The 27,463-nt window shown below is 40.4% G+C and overlaps 1 protein-coding gene across 1 annotated transcript; it reads left to right on the forward strand.

Annotated features, from left to right (window-relative positions):
• Nucleotides 1-26,748, forward strand: gucy2cb (guanylate cyclase 2Cb). Its single transcript, XM_059532118.1, has 27 exons — nt 1-641; nt 2,773-2,885; nt 2,981-3,048; nt 3,993-4,208; nt 4,301-4,422; nt 4,580-4,679; nt 4,827-4,932; nt 5,869-6,010; nt 6,098-6,180; nt 6,266-6,380; nt 6,496-6,577; nt 6,665-6,767; nt 6,868-6,930; nt 7,007-7,078; nt 7,207-7,311; nt 7,394-7,480; nt 9,447-9,579; nt 9,713-9,850; nt 21,299-21,390; nt 22,320-22,411; nt 22,515-22,670; nt 22,869-23,061; nt 23,152-23,326; nt 23,741-23,839; nt 26,130-26,224; nt 26,362-26,438; nt 26,533-26,748. The coding sequence occupies exons 1-27, from the start codon at nt 440-442 to the stop codon at nt 26,729-26,731; spliced, it is 3,228 nt and encodes a 1,075-aa protein (XP_059388101.1). The 5' UTR covers nt 1-439; the 3' UTR covers nt 26,732-26,748.
• The last annotated feature ends 715 nt before the right edge of the window (nt 26,749-27,463 follow it).

Below are 27,463 nucleotides of genomic sequence, written 5' to 3' on the forward strand. Positions count from 1 at the left end.
TATATAAAAGTATTAACGAGGCCTAAACTTTCACTGAGAGTCACTGTGTGAGCTAGCCTAGTAAACTAGCTATATAGACATGAAAAAAATCTGTCTGGCTGGAAATGTGCCCATAAATGCTGTCTATGTAGGCAGCACACTAGGTTTTGAGACACGACATGTTGTGAGACTATGTTGTTCATTAACACGCTCAGGTGAGAGCAGTGATCAGTGTGAAAGCGTGCCTGTGTAGGACAAAAGACTAGCCTGGATAAAAGTCTTTTTTGTTTTTCCTCTACATTTTCCATTCTTGGAATATTAATAATGAAGTCTGCTGGATTTAACTCAGAAAATAACTGGACAACTACAAACACGTTGCAATGAAAATCAATTCGAAGTAAACATTTTGCTGACCTCAAAGGCCGAGAGACTTTATTTTTTGTCTTCTTAACATTTGAATATGGATTACTGTATCTGGTTATTTGCATGTCTATCATGGACACTCCTAAAGCAAAGCCACTTCATGAAAGAGTCTTGCTTTAATGGAACACTTCTGATGAATGTTATTTTATTGGATGACGATGTGTCACCCTGGAGTATAAATTTTGTAAAGCCAGCTGTGCTGAGTGCTGTTGGAAATGATTCTGAGATCTCTGAAGACGGTAAAGTATGATCCTAATTACATTTAATACGAAGAATATGAAGAGAGACTATTTAAATTACTATGGCAATTACTATTAGCTTTAAATATTCATAGCATAATTGAATTTTTACTTGTAACAATTCAAAAAGAGAGCTCTAAAATTAAATTCCTACTAATACTAATGCCAGCTAAATCAGTTTTTATTAGTTACAATTACAGCTAGAGAGCTCTCTAATTAAAGAGTTAGTTCACCCCAAAATGAAAATTCTGTCTTTAATTACTCACCGTCATGTCGTTCCAAACCCGTAAGACCTTTGTTCATCTTCTGAACACAAATTAAGATATTTTTTATTAAATCTGAGAGCTCTCTGACCCTCCAGACAGCAACGCAACTGTACTGTTCCCAGGTCCAGTAGTAAGGATGTCGGTAAAATCGGACATTCGAAAATGCATAAAGTGCCCCATTATGGGTTATAAAAGGTTCATATATTGGTTTTGAGAGTCCCCCAAAACAGGTTGACATGCATGCAAGGTCAAAAAACACTTTGTCTTATAATATCCATTTATTTTTTAACTTACTTGCTGAAGGATTCCAAAACAATTCACTCAACGATAACTTTTTCCAAACCCCTCCTTTGCGTCACGCTAATCTGAGGTGATTGGTCCAATTGCTCGATTTAATTTTCATTCCATCATGCCTGTAACAAAGCAACAAAAAAAGGCAAGCCTGCAACCATTAGCTGAAAAAGTGTTACAGCTTTAGCTAACGCTTCCGGTCTGGCAGTAAAAGATTTTTCTTATCATTTAATGAATCGACAGCCTATCTGCTAATCTTCAACATGTTTTACAATAAACAATACTTTTGGATTGAACTATTTTTAGAGTTTACCATGGAAATAAATGCTGTTTTATAAGAGAAGTCACAGACTTTTTGCGACAGGTGGGATTGATCTTACGACACTTCCCATTAATTCCTATGGGATCCGTAAACAGCAACTGAGTGTCACACAACTCTGACTGAAATTCAGTGACGGCAAGGCTGTAATGTGATTGGTTATTAAGGGACACATGATCCAAGTTAGCCGTTATGCTTTCTCCAATAGTAAGTATTACCAAAGTCTTTAGTCTTTGGAATTACCAAAGACGAATACCCAAGACGTGTCACTCGTATAGGTTTGAATGGGGAAAAATGCTAAGATCAATATGGCCACTCAATCTCAGGAAGCCCCGCCTTCTGAAAGAGCCAATCGGTAAAGTCAGCACATCACAGCAGCTGCTGTTAGAAATCCCGCTTGCTATAGAAACTGTCAACATTGTGAGGCGTGCTCTTAGGACTGCGCATGCAGACTGGCTGATCTTAGTCTGAAAAAAAAGCTTTTTATAATGTTATTTGAGCAAAAGTCACAACATTTATGATTTGTGTTCTGATGAGGAATATAGGTCTCATGGGTTTGAAACGACATGCGAGTGAGATATTAATAACAGAGTTTTTATTTTGGGTTGAACTAACCCTCAAAAGAGCTCTGCTATTGCATTCTTACTAGTTAGAAATGAATTAGAGAGTTCTACAATTCAGTTCTTACTAGTAAAAATTATGATTAGAGAGCTCTCTTATTCAAATGTTACTATTAATAATTGCATTATAGAGCTCCTTAATTGAATTAGAAAGCTCTGCAATTGCATTTTTACTTGTAAGAGAGCTCTCTAATTCCAATTTGACTAGTAAGAATTAAAGTTAGAGAGCTCTTTTTAATGCAATTTTGTACTACAATTGATTTAGAAGCGGCCCCTGTTGCATAGAAAACTAATGGAAGTCAATGAAGACATATGATTTGTAGAGCTCTCTCAACTGGCATTGTTACTAGTAAGAATTTAATTGTAGAGCTCTTTAATTGAATTGTTACTAGCAAAAATGCAATCACAACGAGTAGCACTTGGAATATATTAAGCTAAAACGTCTTTCCATAATTTACAGTCTTGCAAAGTCACAGCCTAATTGTTATGTTAAACAAAAGAAACATAAGATCTTATGACAACTACTATTGTACTAAATATGAAATGTAGTTCAGTTTGTAATAATCATATGCCTAAATTCTAAATTTATATTACAGTTTCAATCAAATTTGTTTCTTTTTCTACATTTTTTCTAGAGGGGTATCCCCAATTAGAGGTCAAATTCAGAGGGTTTAAAACCCTTTACTACTTTAAAAAAGGCTGCACCAGTAGTGCCTGTGAGGGGGTGGAAATTTTAAATGATCTCACGGTCAGTTCTGGTCTTCTTAATTCCTTTGACATACTTTTTTTAAATTACACCATATATGAAGTGTCTTCCCACTGATCGTTGTGATTACTTTCTAGAATGCTGGTGAAGAGGGATGCGCTCTGCTGGGACCAACCTGCACTTACGCCACTTTCCAAATGGCTGAGTATGTTAGATTTAGCTTTTACAGATCTTTGTCTGTATTTCCTTGGTTTCTTGCTTTAGATCTTGCTCTAGATCCTCAGAAGACCCTTAGGTCTGCCTAGATCCTTAAAAAAATAATTTCAAATCAGTTATTACTTCTTGTGTAAAAGGAGTGTATCTACTTTTATTTTATGTTATTTTTTTTATTAACTTTATGCACTTGTTGGTATTTAGAATCTTATTTAGAATTATCTTAAAAGTATATTTAAAAAAACTGGACTTGCAGATAATACAAATTAAATAAAAATCCACTTTAATGAGTTTTGTAACACTGTTATAGTTTCCAGTTAAAAGTTTTACATTTACATTTTAAATCATTATGTTTTAATAATCATTTGTTGTGCTTTAAAGAAGTATTTTGATGACTAAACTGTATTGTTTTATTCTATATTACATTTAAAGTTTATATATTTTCTATAAAGTTATAATATATTTCAAATATACTAAATGGCAGCTATTCAAATACACGATAAATGTTTCAATAGAAATGAGATTAAAGTATATTTAAGTTTACCATAAATGTATTCAGTACATTTAGCAGTACACTTTAACCCCATTTTAAAGACTAAAGTAATTTTGAAATGACAAAAAAAATTCGTCAACAAAAGCAATCTTGAGTTCAAGGAGCTGATTTTATATAGATTAAAAAAATACATTTTCAATAACATTTATTCAGTAGTTATGGATTACGTTATTAACTCAAACCATTTAGAGTAGTGGATGGGGGTGTTTATGTGTACCTCGAAAGCAGGTACATTTGGCCAACTAAACTAAAAAATATGCTATTAAATGACTGAAAGTTAGTGTAAGATTAGAAATCGATCATAAAGCAAAAACATGCCATCTGAAACAGAGTTTACTGTAGCTGGAACAACATGTGATTTGTGTGTGTGACCACTTTTGTAGTCTGGATATTGGTCTGAACCTCAACATGCCCATCATCTCAGCTGGAAGCTTTGGACTGTCTTGTGACTTCAAGAGAGATCTGACTCGACTTCTGCCTCCAGCAAGAAAAATCTCCAGCTTCTTCTTTCACTTTTGGAATGTGGGAGATGATATCAAGCCTAAATGGAAAACAGCGTATTTATACAAGAAACCAAATAACACAGAGGACTGTTTTTGGTGAGTATGTAGTGACTGTACATTAGTAGTTTTCAACAACAGAAGAGATATTCCCATATGGTTCTCTGTATAATTTGGGGTCTTGTATGTAGGTACATAAATGCACTTGAGGTGGCTCCAGGCACATTTTCCCCAAGTTTAGAGAAAATCGTGATTCTTCGAAAAGAAGATGACCTCAGTAAGGCCCTTGGAAACCATGGACGGGAGAGTAACTGTGAGAGCTTATTTTATTTGAATACTTATGAAAAACAACCTAAGTTTGTTTATGTTTTATTTATGGTAATGTATGCCTTAATGTGTGTCTCCGGTAAAAATCTTAAACAGTCTGTTTATTATTTACTTATTTCTGTTACTTGATTTCTGTTTTACAGTGGTCATTTTATGTGGAACACCTGAGGACATCATGGATCTGAAGAACGGCACTATGGACTCTGATAATGAAATCGCTTTTCTTCTGATTGACCTTTACAAGTCAGTCAACTCTTACTTTCTTTAATCTGTTCATGACTAAATGTGCATGTATAATGGAGTAATATAACTGTGCTGATCTCAGAAAGCCTCATTTAAAAAGTCTACAAAGACTGAAAATTCAGTAACAATACCAACTTTCTTTCACAGCGACAGATATTATAATGAGACATCTAATGAGGCTATGAGAAATGTCCTGGTGCTGACAATGCCCAACACAAGACAATACACCATTGACACTTCTGGTAACAACACGGTGGGTAATGTTTTTATTTATCTCCTATTTATGTATCGACAGGTCAACACATATTCTGAAATCTCAAGCAGAATCTTAAATCACCGTTCATTCTGTCCCAGAAATCCCATTTTCCTTGTTATATCTATTTCTTAACTTGCAGTTTACATACAATGGGTCTGTCTGAAACACCCAAATTCAATAATTAAGAAGTGTGTGCTAAAACTTTTGTCCATTTGGTGTATGTAAATACATACATTTAAATATCGATCAGTAAATACAGTACATTTATAATACACTATCGTTCAAAAGTTTATTAATACTTTTAGCAAGGATCCATTCAATTGATAATAAAGACATTTACAATGTTAAAAGGATTTCTATTTCAAATAAATGCAGCTCTTTTGACAATTCAATTTATCAAAGAATCCTGATGTGTGTCACAGATTGCATAAAAAGATTAAGAATTACAATTGCTCTCATATAGGTAATAATGAAAAAAATCATGTGACACTGAAGATCACAGGAATGAATGTAACATTTTTAAACATATTTATTAAATATATTAAAAACAGAAATCAGTTTTTTAAAAATGTAGTACCATTACTGTTTAACAGTATTTTTGATTGAATAAATGGAGCCTTGGTGAGTATAAGATTATATTATTATATTTATATAGTAAACTTAAAAAAAAGATTGTGTATTTTCACATTTGTTGCATAATTTTGCCATAATTATTATTTTTTCTTTTTTCTCTTTGTTTAGGTGGTAAGATGACAGACTTTTAAAAAAATAAAATAATGTTATATAATATAAAAGGCATCTATAAATGATAGCGGCAGAATTTTTGTTATTTTTTTCTAAATTTTTTTCACATTTTTCACTTTTACATAATGATGTTTCCCTGTTATGGATCTAAAAGTACTAATTCTCATCTTCTTACTGTTCTGTGCGCAGATGAATGATTATATTGCAGCGTATCATGATGCGGTGCTGCTGTTCAGACAGGTGATGAGGACCATCTGGAAGATGCCGTCCTCAGAAATTCAAGACATGGAATCTGTCAGCATGAACTACTTCAGAAATGTGTCTTTCAAAGGTAAAAAGCATCGGTCACTTCTCACAATATTGAACTTGCTTTGGTAGATCCACAGGATACTACAAATCTGGAAACCCCATACCACAGGTATAGCTGGAGATTATCAGCTGGATGAATATGGTGACAGGGATCTCATATTTTCTGTGATCTACACTAACCACAACAACGAGGTATGCCACAGATCTCAGACATATCGTCACATCTGTGCAACTGTGGAGTAATTATTCATCAAGACTGACTTCTTTTGTACTTTAGTACAAGATTCTTTATGAGTTCGACACATCCACCAACAACACAGAGCTAAAGAACAGAAATCCTTCCTTCATTTGGCCTCATCTCCGTCTGCCTAAAGACCGGCCAGATCCCACAGGTATAGAGGATTCCATCAGTTTTCCAAATCATACTGTTTAAGTTAAAGCTTCAAGCTTTATTGTATATTATGAAATAAAATGTTGTTTATATAAAAACATTATTTATTAATTTAGACTTCCAAGCCAACATCGTTGTCATAGTATTGTGTACTGCTGTTGTGGGGATCATGGGTACACTTGCCTTCATCTTTTACTGGTTAGAGCGATACTTAAAAAAAAAGATTATTCTATGAAATTGTATGTAGCAAGATATTTACTATTGTTTATGCATATATTTTTAAAGGCAAAATAGACATTACCGTCACATGCAAAAAAGATGGTCTCATATTTCGTCCGAGCTCATTATGCCTTTAGAGTCGAGTGAGTGGAATATGATCAGTCTGAAGGTAATACACAGGCATCAAATTTACTATTTACTATAAACTATTTACTTTTATACTAAAATGTTTTTAAAATGTTACATATTTGATTCTCTCTTGTCATTAGATTGAGGAAGACTCCACACAGAATAGTAGCTACATCCTACGCCGTGCACGTTATGATAAAAAGGTACTGTCAAACTTCTCAATTTTATCTAAAATTATTGTATTACTCTTGATTTTTGTAATAATGCTGTTCTTTACAGATTGTTATCCTTAAGGAATTAAGGCTTACAGGTGGAAGCTTCACTGAAAGACAGAGGATAGAGCTCAACACGGTACTGGGACTTCTCTTTCTCATGCTCTTCACTGAATGACAAAACACTGACACTGAATCATTAAGATTAAAACTTTAAGTAACTTTCTGTTGTTCACAACTGATATCATAATGCCACTTCCATTTCAGCTATTGAAAATTGATTATTACAATCTGACTAAATTTTATGGGACAGTCAAGTTTGACAATGAGTATTTTGGCGTGTTTGAATATGGAGAGAGAGGATCCCTTAGAGTGAGTATTACAATGAGCCTCATATAATGAAATTCTGATTTAGTAGACAAACACTATAATATCTTTTTATTTATTCTTTTAGCATGCACTCAATGATAAAATTTCATACCCAGAAGAGACCTTCATGGACTGGCAATTTAAGATCTCTGTCATGTATGATATTGCAAAGGTAATTGAATGATACAGGGGTTTATAACTTCATTTAAACTGTTTTAAGGAATAGTTCACCAAAAAAACCTCAGGCGGTCCAAGATGTAGATGAGTTTGTTACTTCCATAGACATGTGAATGGGTGCCAAACAGCTAATAAAAACATCACAATAATCGACAAGTACTCTATACATAATATTGCTCTCTCCAGTAATCTCATCTGAATCAGGAGAGAACTATGCACAAATCAAGCACGGTTTACTATTGAAAACAGATCTAATGTTAAAGGGTTAGTTCACCCAGATAGCAAATTTATGTAATTAATAACTTACCCTGATGTTGTTTCAAACCCGTAAAACCTCCGTTTATCTTTGGAACACAGTTTAAGATATTTTAGATTTAGTCCGAGAGCTCTCAGTCCCTCCATTGAAGCTGTGTGTACGGTATACTGTCCATGTCCAGAAAGGTAAGAAAAACATCATCAAAGTAGTCCATGTGACATCAGAGGGTCAGTTAGAATTTTTTGAAGCATCGAAAATACATTTTGGTCCAAAAATACCAAAACTACGACTTTATTCAGCATTGTCTTCTCTTCCGTGTCTGTTGTGAGAGAGAGTTCAAAACAAAGCAGTCTGGATATCCGGTTCGCGAACGAATCATTCAGTTCACCAAATTGAACTGAATCATTTTAAACGGTTCGCATCTCTAATACGCATTATTCCACAAATGACTTAAGTTGTTAACTTTTTTAATGTGGCTGACACTCCCTCTGAGTTCAAACAAACCAATATCCCGGAGTAATGCATGCACTCAAACAGTACACTGACTGAGGGTAAGTTATTAATGACATAAATTTGCTATCTGGGTGAACTAACCCTTTAAATAAATATGTTGGTGAGTAACGTTACTGACGTGAAAGCACAACAGGGGATGGACCTTTTTTTTAAATGAAGGAATCGTTACTATGGATATTAAACCTTTTAAAGTTAAAGGAACACTTCACTATTTTTGAAAATAGACTCATTTTTCAACTCCCCTAGAGTTAAACAGTTGTGTTTTACCGTTTTTGAATCCATTCAGACAATCTCCAGGTCTGGTGGTACCACTTTAGATGTAGTTTATAGATCACTGAATCTGATTAGACGTCATCATCTCTTTTAAAAATGACCAAAGAGTTTCTATATTTTTCCCATTTAAAACTTAACTCTTCTGTAGTTACATCGTGTACTAAGACCGACGCAATGATATTACCCAGCGTCTGAAAATAATCCCAGCTAAATTAGGTAATTTCCAAATAAGCAAATTTTCAGGCGCTGCGTAATATCATTGCGCCTGCTGCACCCATGGTACGGCAGCAAAGTTCCTTGATTATTACGCCAGAATGAGAGTATAGTTCCTAGCCTTATGAGCCTTAAAAATCACATCTTTTCATTTTCCGTCGGTCTTAGTACACAATGTAACTACAAAAGGGTCAAGTTTTAAAAAGGAAAAATATTGAAACTCTTTGGTCATTTTTGAGTGAGATGCTAACGGTCTAATCAGATTCAATGATCTATGCTAAGCTAAGCTAAACGTACTACTGCCAGACCCAGAGATCGTTTGAGTGGATTCAAAAACAGTCAATTTAACTGTTTAACTCTAGGTGAGTTGAAAAATGATCCTATTTATTTATTTATTTATTTTTTTAAAGTGGATTGTTCCTATAAATGCCCTGTATGATCATATTAATGTTTTTTTTACAGACATGCAGGTTTTGCTTCACAAAACATTAATTGATGAATTTGAGTCCTGTTGATTGTGTATTATTTTCAGAAATGTTTCATTTTTGTGTGAACTATTCCATTAAATTGAAAATGTATTTGCATACTAATATTCTTTGCATATACCTGTGCCTGGATAGATGGTTTAATATAGGTTATACAATAATAGTTATGTATATGTACTGTACTAACCTAGTTTTTCGCATTAACTCTTTGCCTTTTGCAGGGCATGTCTTATCTCCATGCTAGCAACATTGCAGTCCATGGGCGTCTTAAATCGACTAACTGCGTGGTTGACAACCGTATGGTAGTGAAGATTGCAGACTTTGGCTTCAATACTATTCTCCCTCCCAGTAAAGGTGAAAGGGTGTTTTATTTTTTATCATGGAAAGAATCTCAGTTATTCCCACACTGTTTTTTTTAAGCAATAGTTATTTGGTTAACCATTTCCTTGTGTTAAATTCCCTATTTTTTTGTTTCCGCTTGCCTCAGATCTGTGGACGGCACCTGAACACTTGAGGAAGCAGGGGATCTCTCAGAAAGGAGATGTGTACAGTTTTGCTATCATTTCACAGGAAATCATGATGAGAAAGTGCACATTCTATACAAGCACCTGCTCTGATCGAACTGGTGAGAGAAAGATTTATAGAAAGCAACATAAAAATACACATTCACGCTGACACCTACTGGTGATTTCCCATCATGCATGCATACATTTGTTTATGCTACATACTATGGTTAATTTTTAAAGGATAGTTAAGCCAAAATGGAATTTCTGTACTCAATCATTTAGTCGCACAAAAAGTGGAATAATTGGAATAATTTGCTGGTAGCTCTTATCCATGCAATTACAATGAATAGGGAATGAAGCTTTAAAGTTGCCAAAATGTTTTATATTGGCATTATAAATGTTAAAATGGTTGTTTTATGAGAAATATGGTGCAAATTCTACAAACTTACATGAAATATAATTATGAATTAGAATAATATCATGTGAAATTACATACGCCCCACAAAACTACAATTAGATATTTTATTTTTGTCTACAGATTAAATATTTTGAAGCAGAAATATCTTAGAAAAAGTTTTTATTTTTAATTTACTTCAGTTATCTAAATGTTGATGTTTTTTTTTAAATATTAAGGCATGAACAACATTTGGACAAGGATCTTGATTCATATTGTGATTTTTCCTGGAGGGACTGATTCTTCTTGTCTCTCTCACCACCTCTGTGTTATATTCCTACACCACCTGTCTAATATCGACCATCCTCTAGTTTCTATATGAGTTATTGAACCTGTTGTTTGCTGATGAGCAGGTGTTACAGATGGATCATTGACATATATATTTTTTTTTTGTACAGTAACTGCCTTTGTATTTTCTCCTCTTGTCTGATTAAGTTGGCTTTAAAAAGCCAATTTACTGAAATCCTATTTAAAGTTATTATTATTAAGTTGGCTTGAAAAAGCCAACTTACTGAAATCCTATTTAAACGTCTTCTTCTTCTTCTTCTTCTTCTTCTCCTTCTGAGATTAAATTTTAAAATGTATCTCCTCCTAGAGCTTTCAAGCTAGAACCACCAAACTCGGGTCAGACCTTCAGACTGGTCTGACTCAGTTTGCTATATATTTTCTAACTGTTCCGGCTTACGGTTTTTGTAAACCAGACTACCAAAACCACCTAAAACCCCATAGACTTTCATTGAGGGGGTGCAAATTTTAGACAATAAGACGTATAATGTATTTTAGCTGTCTACTGCAATAACAAAGTTTAAAACTCCCTAATGAGACCAGCCTAAGCTGGTTGGTTGCTTTGGCTGGTCTCCCAAGCTGGTGGTTTTTAAGTGGTTTTGGCCACTGTCACGTTGGTCTTTTTTAATGAAACAACTGGTTTTAGCTGCTTTTAGACTACCATCTCACTTCATAGTCATGCTGGCAACATGCTAGTCACTTGCTAATCATGTTATCAACATGTCAGTTACTTGCTAATCATGCTAGCAACATGCTAGAGACATGCTAGTGAATTGTTAATCATGCTTATTACATGCTAGTCACTTTCTAATCACGCTAACAACATGCTAGTCACTTGCTAATCATGTTAACAACATGCTAGTAACTTTGCTAGTCATACTAATAACATGCAAGCCACTTGCCAATCATGCTAACAACATGCTAGTCACTTGCTAGTCATGCTAGCATCATGATAGAGACATGCTAGTCATCTTAGCAACATGCTGGTCACTTGCTAATCATGCTAATTACATGCTAGTCACTTGTTAATAATGCTAACAAAATGCTACAGACATGCTAGTCACTTGTTAATCATGCTAATTACATGCTAGTCACTTGTTGATGAAATGCTAGTCACTTGCTAGTCATGCTGGGAACATGCTAGTTACATGCTAGCTTCAGACTTTCTGGCTAGGCTTTTTCAAGCCAACTTAAAGTTTGACCACAAACTTTACTATCTAGTTCTTCTTCTTTTCCTTCTTCTTTTTCTTTTCATTCTTCTTCTTCTTCTTCTTCTTATTTCTTCTTCTGTTGAGACTAAATTTTAAAATGTATCTCCTCTTAGAGTTTTCAAGTTAGAACCACCAAACTCTGGTGTGATTAGCAAGTTAACAACATGCTTGTTACTTGGCTAATCATACTAATAGCATGCTAGTCACTTGTTAATCATGCTAACAACATGCTAGTCACTTTGATAATCATACTAATTACATGCTAGTCACTTGCTTATCATGCTAACAACATGCTGGTAACTTGCTAATCATGCTAACAACATGGTAGAGACATGCTAGGCACTTGCTAGTCATGCTAGTAACATGCTAGTCACTTGTTAAACATGCTATCAACATGCTAGTCACTTGCTAACCATACTAGTGACATGCTAGCAACTTGCTTATCATGCTGGAAACATGGTAGTGACATGCTAGCAAATTGTTAATCATGCTAATGACATGCTAGCAACATGCTATTGACATGATAATCATGCTGGAAAAACGTTAACAACATGATAGTAACTTGGTAATCATGCTAGCGACATACTAATCACTTACTAATTATGGTAGCAACATGGTAGTATAAAATTTCTTATCTATTTATCTATCTGTATATTTATCAATTTTTTTTCTGATAGGTTGTATTGCCTTCAAAACTTAATTAAAACTGAAAACCCTCAAACTTTAAGCTTTTAAAACTACTTCAAACTTTTTGGCTAGGCTTTTTCAAGCCAACTTAAAGTTTGACCACAAACTTTACTATCTAGTTTTCATCTTCTCTTTCTCTGCAGCAACCTTATGAATAAAAGGAAACCAATATTTCAGCTGATTTTGCTGCTGCATTCAGGGTCCTGTATGTCCCTAATTTTTTCCCTTTGCTGGTGGTGAAATAATATGTGCTGTCTGCTCTATCTTTGTATCTTTTATTTTGTTTCCTTGAATTTTCCTTGAATTTTGGGCTTTGTCTTTCACTTTCTTTTATTCGTATGTGTGAATTTTGCACTGTCTGACTCCATCTGAGCAAGCTTTGGTTCTCTTACGAGAGCTCTTAGCTAAGACGCTACGGGAAAAGTCTCTTTTCACGAAATACTGAAGCAAAAAATTATCCTTAATTTTGTATTTTTGTAAAGCGCATTTGCAGCAGTACACAGCCATAGGCGAGATGGCTCGTTCGCTCATTGGCTTGTTCTGCGGCAACTGCACAGCCTATCGAGCGCGGGCTGATGCAACATCAACATCAGACATGTGTCTCCTGCCTGGGTGAAGATCATGCAGCGCTCGCGCTCGCTGACGGCGGATGCCCCCACTGCGAGCTGTTGCCATGGTGACTCTGAGGACTCGCCTGGCCTTTTTCTCTGAGCCTGCATTCTCCGCTGCGCTGAGGCGCCGTAAAAGCATCGCTTCCAGCGGATTCCGGAACCGTCTTCAGCTCAACCGAGCTCGCCGGTTCGCCCTGCTTCACCAGCCCCCCCTGCATCGCTTCCCGGTGGGCAGCGCCCGCTGTTTGCCGGCGCGTCGTCCGAGGGAGTCGATCTCAGGGCCGCGTCGGAGGAAGAGGACACGCGCTCTCTGCTAGCTTCGGGCAGTGAGGGCTGGGCGAGCTCCGAGGATCTCGCGCCTTCTGCTCAGAAGCCCAGCAGACGAGCTGACATCGAGAAGGAGCCGGGGCGAATGCTCGTGTTGGCCGCGATGAGTCTCGGCCGCGAGTGGTTTGCACCAGCGCCCCCCCTCTCGTTCCCAGCTGGATGGTATTTCCCTTTCGGATGAGCGTACTTCTCAAAGCCCGCCTCATTTCTTCCTGAGCTTCACGAAGAGGTGGCGAAGGCTTGGAACGCTCCATATTCAGCGCGAACTCGTTCGTCTGTCTCACTAGCATTCTCCACACTGATGATGCTAAAAACAGGAACTACCACTCACTTCCGCCGGTGGAACAGGCGACAGCGACGCACCTTTGTCCGCCCTCTGCTGGACGGCGGCAAAAGCGGTGTTGCCATCTAAAGCCTGCTGTGTGACGCTGCGTCGGCACTACTGACGATGGCTGCTTCATCAAAGCGCAGGTGTACGAGTTCTGCTGTGGCCGAGCTCTCACCCAAGCGCGCCGCTGTTTCAGTTCCAGGAACTGTGACTGTCTCAGCGTTTTCTGCAATGCGCAAGCCTGCACAGTTGCCCGCTTGCCTGCACACAAAAGCCGTTATCACAACAGCTTCAGCAACGCAGCTCGAGACCCCCCTTCTCGCTCTACCGGTCATCGCCCAGTGCTGCGGGGACCGCGGCAGAGGATTACGGTGAGGCCGGGAGCCCCGAAGCCATCCTAGGAAAGCCATCTACGCATGCTGCATGACGCTGCGTCGGCACTACACACGATGGCTGCTTCATCGAAGCGCCGGTGTACGAGTTCCGCTGTGGCCGGGCTCTCACCTAAGCGCGCCGCTGTTTCAGTTCCAGAGATTGTGACTGTTTCAGCGTTTTTTGCAATGCGCAAGCCTGTACGGTTGCCCGCTTGCCTGCACAGGAAAACCGTTATCACGGCTACCCAGATATTTCCCGAAAAACGTGTAATTTCTGGTGTCCCGGCCACGGCCGATGGTGCTATAAATGTAGTGACGATGCCCACTGCTCAGTGCCCATCTCCACATATAAGCACAGCCCTTCACACAGGGCTCGCGCCCATAAAAGCGACTCAAGTTGATCACGCGCACTACATAGTAGACGTGCCCACTCCTCAGTGCCCACAATCACTATGTCACACGCGTCATGTGGTTTCTGTAAAAACGAAACCCGGGCACGTTCGTCCGGCCACGGCCGATGGTGCTATTAATGTAGTGACGATGCCCACTCCTCAGTGCCCATCTCCACATGTAAGCACAGCCCTGCACACAGGGCCTGCGCCCATAAAAGCGACTCAAGTCGATCGCGCACACTGCATAGTAAGCGTGCCCACCCTTCAGTGCCCACAATTACTATGTCACACGCGTCATGTGGTTTCTGTAAAAAACAAAACCGTGCACGCTCGTCCGGCCACGGCCAATGGTGCTATAAATGCAGTGACGATGCCCACTCCTCAGTGCCCATCTCCACATGTAAGCACAGCCCTGCACACAGGGCTCGCGCACATAAGATCGACACAGATCGGTCGAGCGCGCCGCATAGCGCGTGGCTTCTGTAAAAACGAGGCCCGTGCACGTACGGTCTGCACAGGCAGACAGCGAGTTGAAAGTGGTAAATGTGCACATATGCAGCCCACAGTTACTCGCAGACATATCGAGTCCCACGGGACCTGCTCAGCCTTCCCCCAGTCGGTTAAGCGCCGGGACGGGGGTCGAGGAGGAGCGATCTGCCCGCTGTGATCAGCGCGCTCCCCGTCTCAAATGCGCAGCACACCCGAGCGCCGCCGTTGCCCGGTCAACAGAGCGCGCTTCGCATCCAGCCCTTAGCCATTCATGCAGATGCATGGTCAGCGCTTCCAGGGGTTTCGGATTGGGTGCTAGGCATTATAAAGAGAGGCTACTCGCTACAGTTTTTTTCGACGCTCTCCGCGCTTTTCAGCGCGCGTCGAAACTACGGTCAAAACAGAAGTAGCACACATACTTCGGGCCGAAATATCAAAACTGTTGAGCAAAGGGGCTGTAGAGCCTGTGTCTCAAGCTCAAAGCGAGGGGGGGGGGGGCTGTACAGCAGATACTTTCTGGTGCCCAAGAGAGACGGGGGTCTCAGGCCCATACTGGATCTAAGACAGCTGAACAAGGCATTGATGAAACGCAGTTTCAAAATGCTTACGACCAGGAAACTCCTCGCGCAGATTCGCAGAGGGGACTGGTTCATGTCAATAGATCTGAGGGACACGTATTTTCAAATACAGATCAAACCACAGGCGATATTTGAGATTCGCCTTCGAGGGCCAGGCATACCAGTTTACAGTCCTCCGTGGCTCCTCATACGTTTACGAGGTGCATGGATGCAGCGCTCGCTCCTCTCAGACTCAGAGGCATACGAGTGCTGAATTATTTGGACGACTGGCTGGTTCTGGCCCGATCACGAGCAGAGCTCGTGGACCACAGGGCCGTTTTACTCGATCACCTCGAGAAGCTCGGCCTCAGTGTCAATTGGGCGAAGAGTTCGCTGAACCCCAGTCAGACGATCCTGTTTCTGGGTATAGTTCTGAACTCGTGTTCCATGACGGCGCGGCTGTCACCACAGCGCGCGATGGGCATTCAGCGCGCAGCGAGTTCTTTCCGCTGCGGCGCGACCGTGCCGCTCAAACACTGTCAAAAGATGCTGGGTCTCATGGCCTCAGCATCTCCGGTTCTGCGGCTGGGCCTGCTCCGTATGCGCCCCCTGCAGTTCTGGCTGAAGGCTCGGGTGCCGCGCAGAGCGTGGGCGTCTGGCCGGCTGCATTTCAAGGTCGATCAGAGCTGTGTTGCGGCTCTAGCACCTTGGACAGCGAACGGCTGGTACCGATCAGGTGTAAGCCTGGGGACTTCCCCGAGTGTGAAAATGGTGTCGACGGACGCCTCCACTTCGGGATGGGGAGCGCTGTTCGAAGGCAGACCGTGCTTTGGCCTATGGTCAGAACGGGAAAAGCTCCATCATATCAACTGCCTGGAAATGCTGGCAGTGGAGAACGCGCTGATGCGCTTTTGTCCCGATATCAAGGATCACCACGTCGTAGTCCGTGCGGACAACATGTCCGTGGTGTCCTACATAAATCGCCAGGGCGGTCTCGGGTCCCGAAACCTGTGCAGGCTGACGGAATGCCTCCTGGTTTGGGCTCAGCGCAACGTACGCTCGCTGAGAGCAGTGCATGTGCCTGGACTGCAGAATCTGGGTCCAGACAGGCTGTCCAGAGGCAATGTTCCTACGGGCGAATGGTCTCTACACCCGCAAACAGTCCGGCTGTTGTGGGAGAGATTTGGCATGGCGGAGGTGGACCTCTTTGCGTCCCACGAAAATGCTCACTGCCCCGCGTTCTTTTCCAAGAACGAAAGCGCGCTGTCACGGAGATGGCCATGCTGCCCGCTTTATGCGTTCCCTCCCGTCTCCCTCCTTCCGCAGGTGATAGAACGGGTGAGAGAAATGAGATGTTCAATACTGCTTGTAGCACCTCTTTGGAAGAACCAACCATGGTTCCCAGATTTGATGCAGTTAGCAGATGTCGCCCCGTGGCCGGTACCGTTGACGAGGGACCTCCTCTCGCAGGCCAAGGGCTCGATTTGGCACCCTCAACCGGAGTTGTGGTCCCTCCATGTGTGGGCGCTCAACGGTTACCCGCTGATCTCGCAGTGGGAGTGCTAAATACCATCACTCAGGCTAGAGCTCCGTCGACACGACGTCTGTATGCCTCGAAGTGGTCGGTGTTCTCCAGCTGGTGCACAGCTCGAGGTTATTCCCCCCTTAGTTGTGAGGTGACGGAGGTCCTCTCCTTCCTACAGGAGCTGTTGGATAAGGGCAGAGCCCCATCCACGTTCAAAGTTTATGTGGCGGCCATCGCGGCGTTTTCTGAAACGGCGTCCGGTCAGTCAATAGGAAGGAATGATTTAGTCATCCGGTTCCTCAGAGGAGCTAGGAGGCTGAATCCTCCCAGACCTCCGTCAGTCCCTATGTGGGACCTCGTGGCGGTTTTGGAGGCCTTGAAGGGTCCCCCTTTTGAGCCTATCCAATCGGTTAGCTTTCAGCATCTGTCGTTCAAGACAGTATTCTTGTTGGCTCTCGCTTCTGTGAAGCGTGTGGGTGATTTGCACGCGCTCTCGGTGAGCCAGTCGTGCTTGGAGTTTGGGCCCAATGACTCAAGGGTCATACTCAAACCTAGGCACGGTTATGTGCCGAAATCCCTCAACACACTGTTTCGGGCTCAGGTTATTGCCCTGTCTGCCCTGCCGGTGTCAGGGGAGGATGGAGACTCGAGTCTTCTTTGCCCTGTCAGGGTTTTAAGAGCTTATGTGTCTCGCTCTGCTGCCTTTCGGCAGACGGACCAGGTGTTTGTCTCGTTCGGTGGACGTTCCAAGGGAATGGCTGTTTCGAGACAAGACTCTATCCAGATGGATAGTTGACGCCATAGCGTTAGCTTACGCTTCCAGGGGCCTTCAGTGCCCGTTGGGCGTCAGAGCACACTCCACAAGAGGCGTCGCCTCGTCGTGGGCGTGGTCTACTGGGATCTCCTTGCAGGATATATGTATGGCGGCAGGTTGGGCCTCGCCGTCTACATTTATCAGGTTCTATAACCTGGAGGTCCCCGCCTTGCAAGAAAGGCTGTTGTCGGTATAGTCGAATCAGGGCCCTGAGGGTAATTCTGAGTTCACGAGCGCTATGCGCTGCCGACTGTTATATGGGCAGTATTGCGTAAGACCCGCATTGCCACATTGGTCAGGCCTTGCCTCGGCTGTGTGATGTCATATTGCCGCATCTACAGATGCTGCTAGATATAGGACGGAGGGCTTTTTCCCTTTTCTGTCCTGGACTCTCTGTGAGTCCCTTAGGTGACTGTGCACTGTAAATCCTGGGCGTTGCTTCAGGTTTATTGGTGTGTGATCCCTGCGCGCACGGCGTTTTACATTGGGTTCCCGTAGCGTCTTAGCTAAGACGCAGTACGAGAGAGCTCTCGTAAGAGAACGTACTCGGTTACTAAACGTAACCTCGGTTCTCTCTAGAAGAGCGAACGAGTACTGCGTTCTCTGCCGTGCGCACGATTCACTCTGGTTCGCTTCGGCGATGAAATAAATCAAGTGAGTCAGCATTTTCAAGCTACTTTTATAGGTTGGGCCACACCCGTTTCGGCGGGAAGTGGCAAGAAGGGCGTGAAGCGCCCTTATTGGTCTGATGTTGCATCAGCCCGCGCTCGATAGGCTGTGCAGTTGCCGCAGAACAAGCCAGTGAGCGAACGAGCCATCTCGCCTATGGCTGTGTACTGCTGCAAATGCGCTTTACAAAAATACAAAATTAAGGATAATTTTTTGCTTCAGTATTTCGTGAAAAGAGACTTTTCCCGTAGCGTCTTAGCTAAGACGCAGTACTCGTTCGCTCTTCTAGAGAGAACCGAGGTTACGTTTAGTAACCGAGTACGTTTTTCAGGTGGTGAGGTTACATATTCAGTCTTTTTTCTACGATCATTTTACTCTTTCTCTCATGCTTTTTAGGAGTTTCATCTTCAACCTCTTTCCTTCTTTATTGTCTCTTCCTCTGCCTTGGTATTATGTATTATTGTATTGGACTTGGTAATATTCTTTATTGTCTTAACCTCAACATGGTCCCTGACACATCACTTACCCCTCCACATGTCATCTTTCAACGTAACCTACCCTCACTCTCACCTTCCCGGCTATCTGCTATAGTTTTATCTTTGCTTCCTTCCCCTAATCTGTTAGCATCTTTGGATGCTAACAGTGTTACTGATACTTTCTGCTCCACTCTTACATCTTGTTTAGACACTGATTGTCCCTTGTCTTCCAGGCCAGCCCATACCACCCCTTCTGCCCCTTGGTTATCTGATGTTCTAACCGAACATCTTAGAACTGCTGAAAGGGTGTGGCGCAAATCCAAAAATACTACTGACCTTGATGTGTATCAGTCACTCCTCTCTTCCTTCTCTGCTAATGTCTCCACTGCTAAAAGGACATACTACCATAACAAAATTAACAATTCATCTAACTCTCGCGTGCTTTTTAAAACATTTTGCTCACTCCTTTGTCCTTCTCCTCCCCCTCCTGCATCATCTCTAATAGCTGATGACTTTGCCACGTTTTTCATGAATAAAATTAAAAACATCAGTGCACAATTTTCCACACCACAATCCGTCAAGCACATCTCACCAGTAAACATACACTCATTCACATCCTTCTCTTCACTCTCTGAGGCAGAAGTCTCCAAACTCATCCTTTCTAATCATCCTACTAATTGTTCGCTTGATCAGGCCCTTTCTTTCAGAACATGCTTCACAACTCTTCGTTCAAGCTCTTGTCTAGGCTGGACTATTGCAATGCTCTCTTGGCAGGTCTTCCAGCCAGTTCTATCAAATCTTTACAATTAATCCAAACGCGGCAGCAAGATAAATTTTTAATGAGCTGAAAAGAATACGTCACACCTCTGTTTATCAATTTGCACTAGCTACCAATAGCTGCTTGCATAAAATTCAAGGCATTGATGTTTGCTGACAAAACCTCCACTGGCTCTGCACCCATTTACCTAAATGTGTTACTTCAGACTTATGTGCCCTGTTGGAATGACCTGGAGTCCTTAGCCATCTTCAAGAATCGGCTTAAAACACATCTCTTCCAACTTTATTTGTCCCTCTAACTTAAGCACACACTATTCTAATTCTATTCTTTAAAAAGAAATCTTACTAGCTTTCTATTCTTTTTGTATTCTATCTATTCTATTCTAGTTTTATTTCCATTTATTATACAATTACAAAAAAAAACTAACACTAGCTTACTCAATTATTATTCTATTCTATCTGTTTTCTTTTTATTTATTATATTATTTAAAAGCCCTTGCTACGTGTACTGCGTTTAAGCTAACTGAGACTTGTTATAGCACTTATATATCATTGCTCATTTGTTGTTTTTGATTGCTTCCATTGTCCTCATTTGTGAGTCGCTTTGGATGAAAGAATCTGCTAAATGACCAAATGTAAGTGTGCAGTGCACATTTGATGGTGTCCATCAAAGCAAGTGTTGCCTGCTCTTCTGCTGTGGATGAAGTACGTGGAAATATTTTCACTCCAGCAAGTGAATTTTGGTATTCGGTCTCCTCTACCTGAATCATCAGTGGTTCTTTTGCAATGGAGAAACCTGCCAATATTTCCAGTTCAACAAGAGATTCCTAAGAGCTTCTCTTTTCCTCTAACTTTATATCTTCCGGAGTGATCTAGATGTTCTCCTTCTGAATGCTGCCACATTCAGGTTCCCCTTACTATACTGTCTTTTCAATTGGTGTCAATGCATGAAGAAGCCTAGGTGTCAGAGAACTTTTCTCAGCAATGTAATTTTCACAGTGGAACAAAACCTTCCCAAAGATCAAATATCACTAGCAAATAACAAATTAGATATATCTGATAATTATGCAATAGATGGATTAGATATCCAAAGATATTGATTTCACTACTAATTTCTATTTTCTTTTTCCTGAACTGAACTTTACCAGACTAATGTTCAGCATTCCAAACAGTAGTGCGGGCAGTATTATACATAATAATAGTAAATTACTGACGCAGTGTTTTGTAATAGAATTCTAAATCCCAGCAGCGATTAAGCCAAAGAATCATTTATTTGAGTCTGCTCTTTTCAGTGAATTATTTGTCTCGGTTCACAAATCTGCTCTGAACAACACGTTCACGACAGGGATGGTTCTCGAATCAAAGACTCACTGACTCATGGAACCGTGAATCGTTTGTTGAGCTTGTGAGTTGATAGGATACCGAATAAAGCAAGAAAAATTTCTGAAAAGTGTTTTGTTTAATATTTTTTCTAATCCTTTTGACTGGTAGTGTGTGTTTAACAGAATAAATTCAGACAGATTTTGAAATAGTTTACGGTTTTAAACAATCCTTTTTACGGATCCATTTTATATATATTTTTTTTTACCAGAGAAACTGGCCAGAGTGCAATTCCCTAGTATGACATCCTCTTTCTTCAGACCTGATCTAATCTTCGAGAACACTAGTGAAAGAGAACAAGAGGTATGAGTGTTTGTATCTATTCATATGTTTGACTCATACACAGATTATTTGGCTGTCATTAGTACAAATAGCAGTTATGAAAGGCAGCCAAAACATACAGGTAGTTGACATGTAATAGCCCGCTGTTAAAAATGTGCCATAAGAATTCAGCTTTTATGATCATGATTATATTATTTGAAAGCTTGCTTGGAATAGTTGTGCTTTTAGAAGTGACCTTCTCCCACCACAGGAACAATAAATGAGATGAATTAGTTGATGGGTTACCATGTTTAAAAATGGTTGGAAAAATGGTAACATGGGTAGCACTTTACAATTGTCACACTGCACGAGGAGAATTCATTCTTGAAGTTTAATTTCACAATCAACAAAAGCTAAACACTCAGGAACTTAGGTATGACACTTGAAGCATGACATTTAACAGCAGACAGAACTAGGGACTGGGAAATCTTTAAATACAGAAACCAATGGGACACACCTGGGAGCAAATGAACTAAAAAGAAATGGCTGGGAATGAATTCACATGACAAGGACAGGCAGAGGAAGGACCGAATAAGGATAACAGGAACATATTTGCATCAGCTAACATTAATAATGAGCAATGTATTTTTACAGAATTTATTAACTTTGTTTGTTAGTTAATATTTTCATGCTAGTTTGCATTGCATTAACTGTTAATGATCTTAAAAATGTATTTGTAAATGTTGAGATTAACATTATAGAAGTATTGTTTATTCTTACTTCATGCTAACTAATGTGGTTAACTAATGAACTATCAACTGAAAAACTTATTGTGAAGTGTTACCCATTTTCCTTTAAACTATATCAATTTTGATGTTGATAAAAGATATGCATGTCATCTTCTTTACAACGCAACTTTCAGGTAAGAATTGATCTCATATTACTTGGTTCTCAGTAATCTATTTCTCCAGGTGTGCATGCTGATCAAAAATTGTTGGGATGAAGACCCGGACAGAAGACCAGATTTCAAAAAGATAGAAAACACTCTATGGAAGATTGTCAGGTCACCTTTATATGCTTGTGTTGAGACTGTATCCACATAGAACATGAAATAAACACATTTGACTGTATGAGGACCATCTATTTCCTGATTTGATTTTGAATAGTCTGGACAACCAGGAACATGAGAGCTACATGGAGAACCTGATCCGCCGGCTGCAGATGTATTCCCGTAACCTGGAGCGGCTGGTTGAGGAACGCACAGCTCTGTACAAGGCTGAGAGAGACCGAGCGGACTGCCTGAACTTCATGGTTCTGCCAGGGTCTGAACACAACCAACAGAAAAACACTGCAGTCTTATTAGCAATGCACAATAATATATCAGTAACATTGCATTCTAAATTCATTTTTTAGTGTTTTATTGTTATTTAGACAACTGTGTAGACTTGAATATAATTACTGCCAGCTAATTAATCAAATCATTAACTCTCAATGTTAATCATTAACTCTCAATGTTTCAGGCCTGTTGTGCGCTCTCTAAAGGAAACGGGAAAAGTGGAACCTGAGCTCTTTGACGAGGTTACCATTTACTTCAGTGATATTGTGGGTTTCACCACACTGTGCCACTTCAGCACACCCATGGAAGTGGTGGACATGCTCAATGACATCTACAAAAACTTTGACAGCATCCTTGACAATCACGATGTCTATAAGGTATTTCAGACAGATGAACGGTGGGTATTGTTCACTATGGTACTGTTAATCCACTAATTCCAAAGTGACATATGTGTGTATCTCTGTCAGGTGGAGACGATTGGCGATGCATACATGGTGGTGTCTGGTCTTCCTCGACGCAATGGGAACAGGCATGCAAAGGATATCTGCTGCATGGCGCTGGACATCCTGTCCTTCTTGGGCACATTTCAGTTACAGCATCTGCCTGGGATACCCATGTGGATCCGCATCGGTGTGCATTCAGGTAACAGCCAGCCATTTATTGTACTCTGTTCTTATAAACTAATAGTTGAAAGTTTTCCAGTACTGCAGAGGGCATTTCTTAAAGGCACAGCATCAAAAAATGTGTTAAAATATAAGGGTTAGTGTAAGACAAAAGATGTCAATGAAGAAGTCATCACTGACCCAGAAAAGTCTTGCTTCATACATCTTATACTCTTTTACACTAGATTTCCTGCACATAATGTATGTAAACAAGGATTCCTTTTAAAAGTGAATTACGACTAAATGAAAATATTCCATTTGCATATCACTTGGTTATAGATGTGAAATGTGCTAAGATTGTTTAGACTCAGAAAGACATCTGATAATGTTATAAGTAGACCTCCCAAAAAAGATTTAAAAGCCAGTGTGTGATATGTCTGTCTAATGTGCACAGGGCCCTGTGCTGCTGGTGTAGTTGGAATTAAAATGCCCAGATATTGCCTGTTTGGAGACACTGTGAACACAGCATCTCGTATGGAGTCCACAGGTCTACGTGAGTAGTGCTTCTCTTAAATAAATGCCGTTATTTTGAACGTTCTATTCATCATAGAATCCTGGTTTCCACAAATATATTAAGCAGCACAACCGTTTTCAGCACTGATAATAATACAACCCGAATTCCGGAAAAGTTGGGACGTTTCTTAAATTTTAATAAAATGAAAACTAAAAGACTTTCAAATCACATGAGCCAATATTTTATTCACAATAGAACATAGATAACATAGCAAATGTTTAAACTGAGAAAGTTTACAATTTTATGCACAAAATGAGCTCATTTCAATTTTGATTTCTGCTACAGGTCTCAAAATAGTTGGGACGGGGCATGTTTACCATGGTGTAGCATCTCCTTTTCTTTTCAAAACAGTTTGAAGACGTCTGGGCATTGAGGCTATGAGTTGCTGGAGTTTTGCTGTTGGAATTTGGTCCCATTCTTGCCTTATATAGATTTCCAGCTGCTGAAGAGTTCGTGGTCGTCTTTGACGTATTTTTCGTTTAATGATGCGCCAAATGTTCTCTATAGGTGAAAGATCTGGACTGCAGGCAGGCCAGGTTAGCACCCGGACTCTTCTACGAAGAAGCCATGCTGTTGTTATAGCTGCAGTATATGGTTTTGCATTGTCCTGCTGAAATAAACAAGGCCTTCCCTGAAATAGACGTTGTTTGGAGGGAAGCATATGTTGCTCTAAAACCTTTATATACCTTTCAGCATTCACAGAGCCTTCCAAAACATGCAAGCTGCCCATACCGTATGCACTTATGCACCCCCATACCATCAGAGATGCTGGCTTTTGAACTGAACGCTGATAACATGCTGGAAGGTCTCCCTCCTCTTTATCCCGGAGGACACGGCGTCCGTGATTTCCAACAAGAATGTCAAATTTGGACTCGTCTGACCATAAAACACTATTCCACTTTGAAATAGTCCATTTTAAATGAGCCTTGGCCCACAGGACACGACGGCGCTTCTGGACCATGTTCACATATGGCTTCCTTTTTGCATGATAGAGCTTTAGTTGGCATCTGCTGATGGCACGGCGGATTGTGTTTACCGACAGTGGTTTCTGAAAGTATTCCTGGGCCCATTTAGTAATGTCATTGACACAATCATGCCGATGAGTGATGCAGTGTCGTCTGAGAGCCCGAAGACCACGGGCATCCAATAAAGGTCTCCGGCCTTGTCCCTTACGCACAGAGATTTCTCCAGTTTCTCTGAATCTTTTGATGATGTTATGCACTGTAGATGATGAGATTTGCAAAGCCTTTGCAATTTGACGCTGAGGAACGTTTTCCACAATTTTTTTACGCAGTCTTTCACAGATTGGAGAGCCTCTGCCCATCTTTACTTCTGAGAGACTCTGCTTCTCTAAGACAAAGCTTTTATAGCTAATCATGTTACAGACCTGATATCAATTAACTTAATTAATCACTAGATGTTCTCCCAGCTGAATCTTTTCAAAACTGCTTGCTTTTTTAGCCATTTGTTGCCCCCGTGCCAACTTTTTTGAGACCTGTAGCAGGCATTACATTTTAAATGAGCTAATTAAGTGGATAAAAGTGTAAAATTTCTCAGTTTAAACATTTGCTACGTTATCTATGTTCTATTGTGAATAAAATATTGGCTCATGTGATTTGAAATTCCTTTAGTTTTCATTTTATTAAAATTTAAAAAACGTCCCAACTTTTCCGGAATTCGGGTTGTAGATAAACATCAAATCAGCATATCAGAATGATGTCTGAAGGATCACGGGACCCTGAGGACTGGAGTAATGGCTGTTGAAAACTAAGCTTTGCCATCACAGCAAAATATTACATCTTAAAATATATTAAAATAGAAAATGTAGTCATTGTGTGCGCCACACTGGTCAAAATGTTTAGATGTTTTTTCACCTTGGTCAAAGGCCTATTTGTTATTTGTTACATATTTCAACAGTAGGTAAAATTGTATTGGGAAAAGTCAACACTGTAGTACACAAAAAGGAAATGAAGATTTTTATTTTGTAGAAATTTGTTACATGTAAACTGAATTTTGTTACATGTAAATTGCGATCCCCATTTTATTACAATGGCAAGCAGGGGTACAAAGGGGCAGACATTTTCCAATGAATTAACCTTACAAAAGTTTGAAAGAAAGATGTTAGAAGCTAGTTTTAACTTAAATAAACTTTAGCAAAATTTTGAGGGGTACTGTACATCTGCTCTCAATCTTTCCCTAACCAAAGCATTGTGAGAAATCCCTCTACTGCTATTCTGTATTTTATTCTACATTGATCTTTTCACCCCAGCACTACGAATCCATGCGAGTCAGTCCACTATCAACATTCTCCAGCGCACAGACTGCAAGTTTGAGTATGAAAAGAGAGGAGAAACTTACTTAAAGGTGTGTGTGATCATTGTCTCTCTTTTTTGTATTTATACACTATAATATTTATTAATAGTTCGAACTAGCTTTTTTATATTTTCATTTCGAAATAGTTTGTTTTACAATAACAGCACTGGTCCTCATATACTCTACAGGGTAAAGGGAAAGAAACAACATACTGGTTGAGGGGAGTTACAGGGCAAAATTACAATCTGCCAACACCTCCAACAGCGTGAGTTTAACATTTTAGGATCTTGTATCAATCCTCGTAACTCGACTCTGAATTCATTACTTCGACTTCATTATTGTGAATTCTTCTCTCTCAGGGAAAACTTTCAGAATCTGCAGCAGGACCTGTCTCAAATGATAAAGACGTGTCTGGATAAGCGGCCCTCCAGCTTGTGGAAGAGAAAGACCCTTTCAGCACATCACAGGAAGCTCAGTGTGGAAGCGGAAATGGATTGCACAGAGCAGCCAGAGTATCTCCACCTTGCCACCGGTGACAGTTTTAGCACATACCTGTAAATCCAACACTGCCACATGTACAGTCGTGGCCAAAAGTTTTGAGAATTACATAAATATTGGAAATTGGAAAAGTTGCTGCTTAAGTTTTTATAATAGCAATTTGCATATACTCCAGAATGTTATGAAGAGTGATCAGATGAATTGCATAGTCCTTCTTTGCCATGAAAATTAACTTAATCCCAAAAAAACCTTTCCACTGCATTTCATTGCTGTCATTAAAGGACCTGCTGAGATCATTTCAGTAATCGTCTTGTTAACTCAGGTGAGAATGTTGACGAGCACAAGGCTGGAGATCATTATGTCAGGCTGATTGGGTTAGAATGGCAGACTTGACATGTTAAAAGGAGGGTGATGCTTGAAATCAATGTTCTTCCATTGTTCACCATGGTGACCTGCAAAGAAACGCGTGCAGCCATCATTGCGTTGCATAAAAATGGCTTCACAGGCAAGGATATTGTGGCTACTAAGATTGCACCTAAATCAACAATTTATAGGATCATCAAGAACCTCAAGGAAAGAGGTTCAATTCTTGTAAAGAAGGCTTCAGGGCGTCCAAGAAAGTCCAGCAAGCTCCAGAATCGTCTCCTAAAGAGGATTCAGCTGCGGGATCGGAGTGCCACCAGTGCAGAGCTTGCTCAGGAATGGCAGCAGGCAGGTGTGAGCGCATCAGCACGGACAGTGAGGGGAAGACTTTTGGAAGATGGCCTGGTGTCAAGAAGGGCAGCAAAGAAG

Source organism: Carassius carassius, chromosome 40 (genome assembly GCF_963082965.1).
Source record: "Carassius carassius chromosome 40, fCarCar2.1, whole genome shotgun sequence".
In the NCBI taxonomy this organism is placed as follows: Eukaryota; Metazoa; Chordata; class Actinopteri; order Cypriniformes; family Cyprinidae; genus Carassius; species Carassius carassius.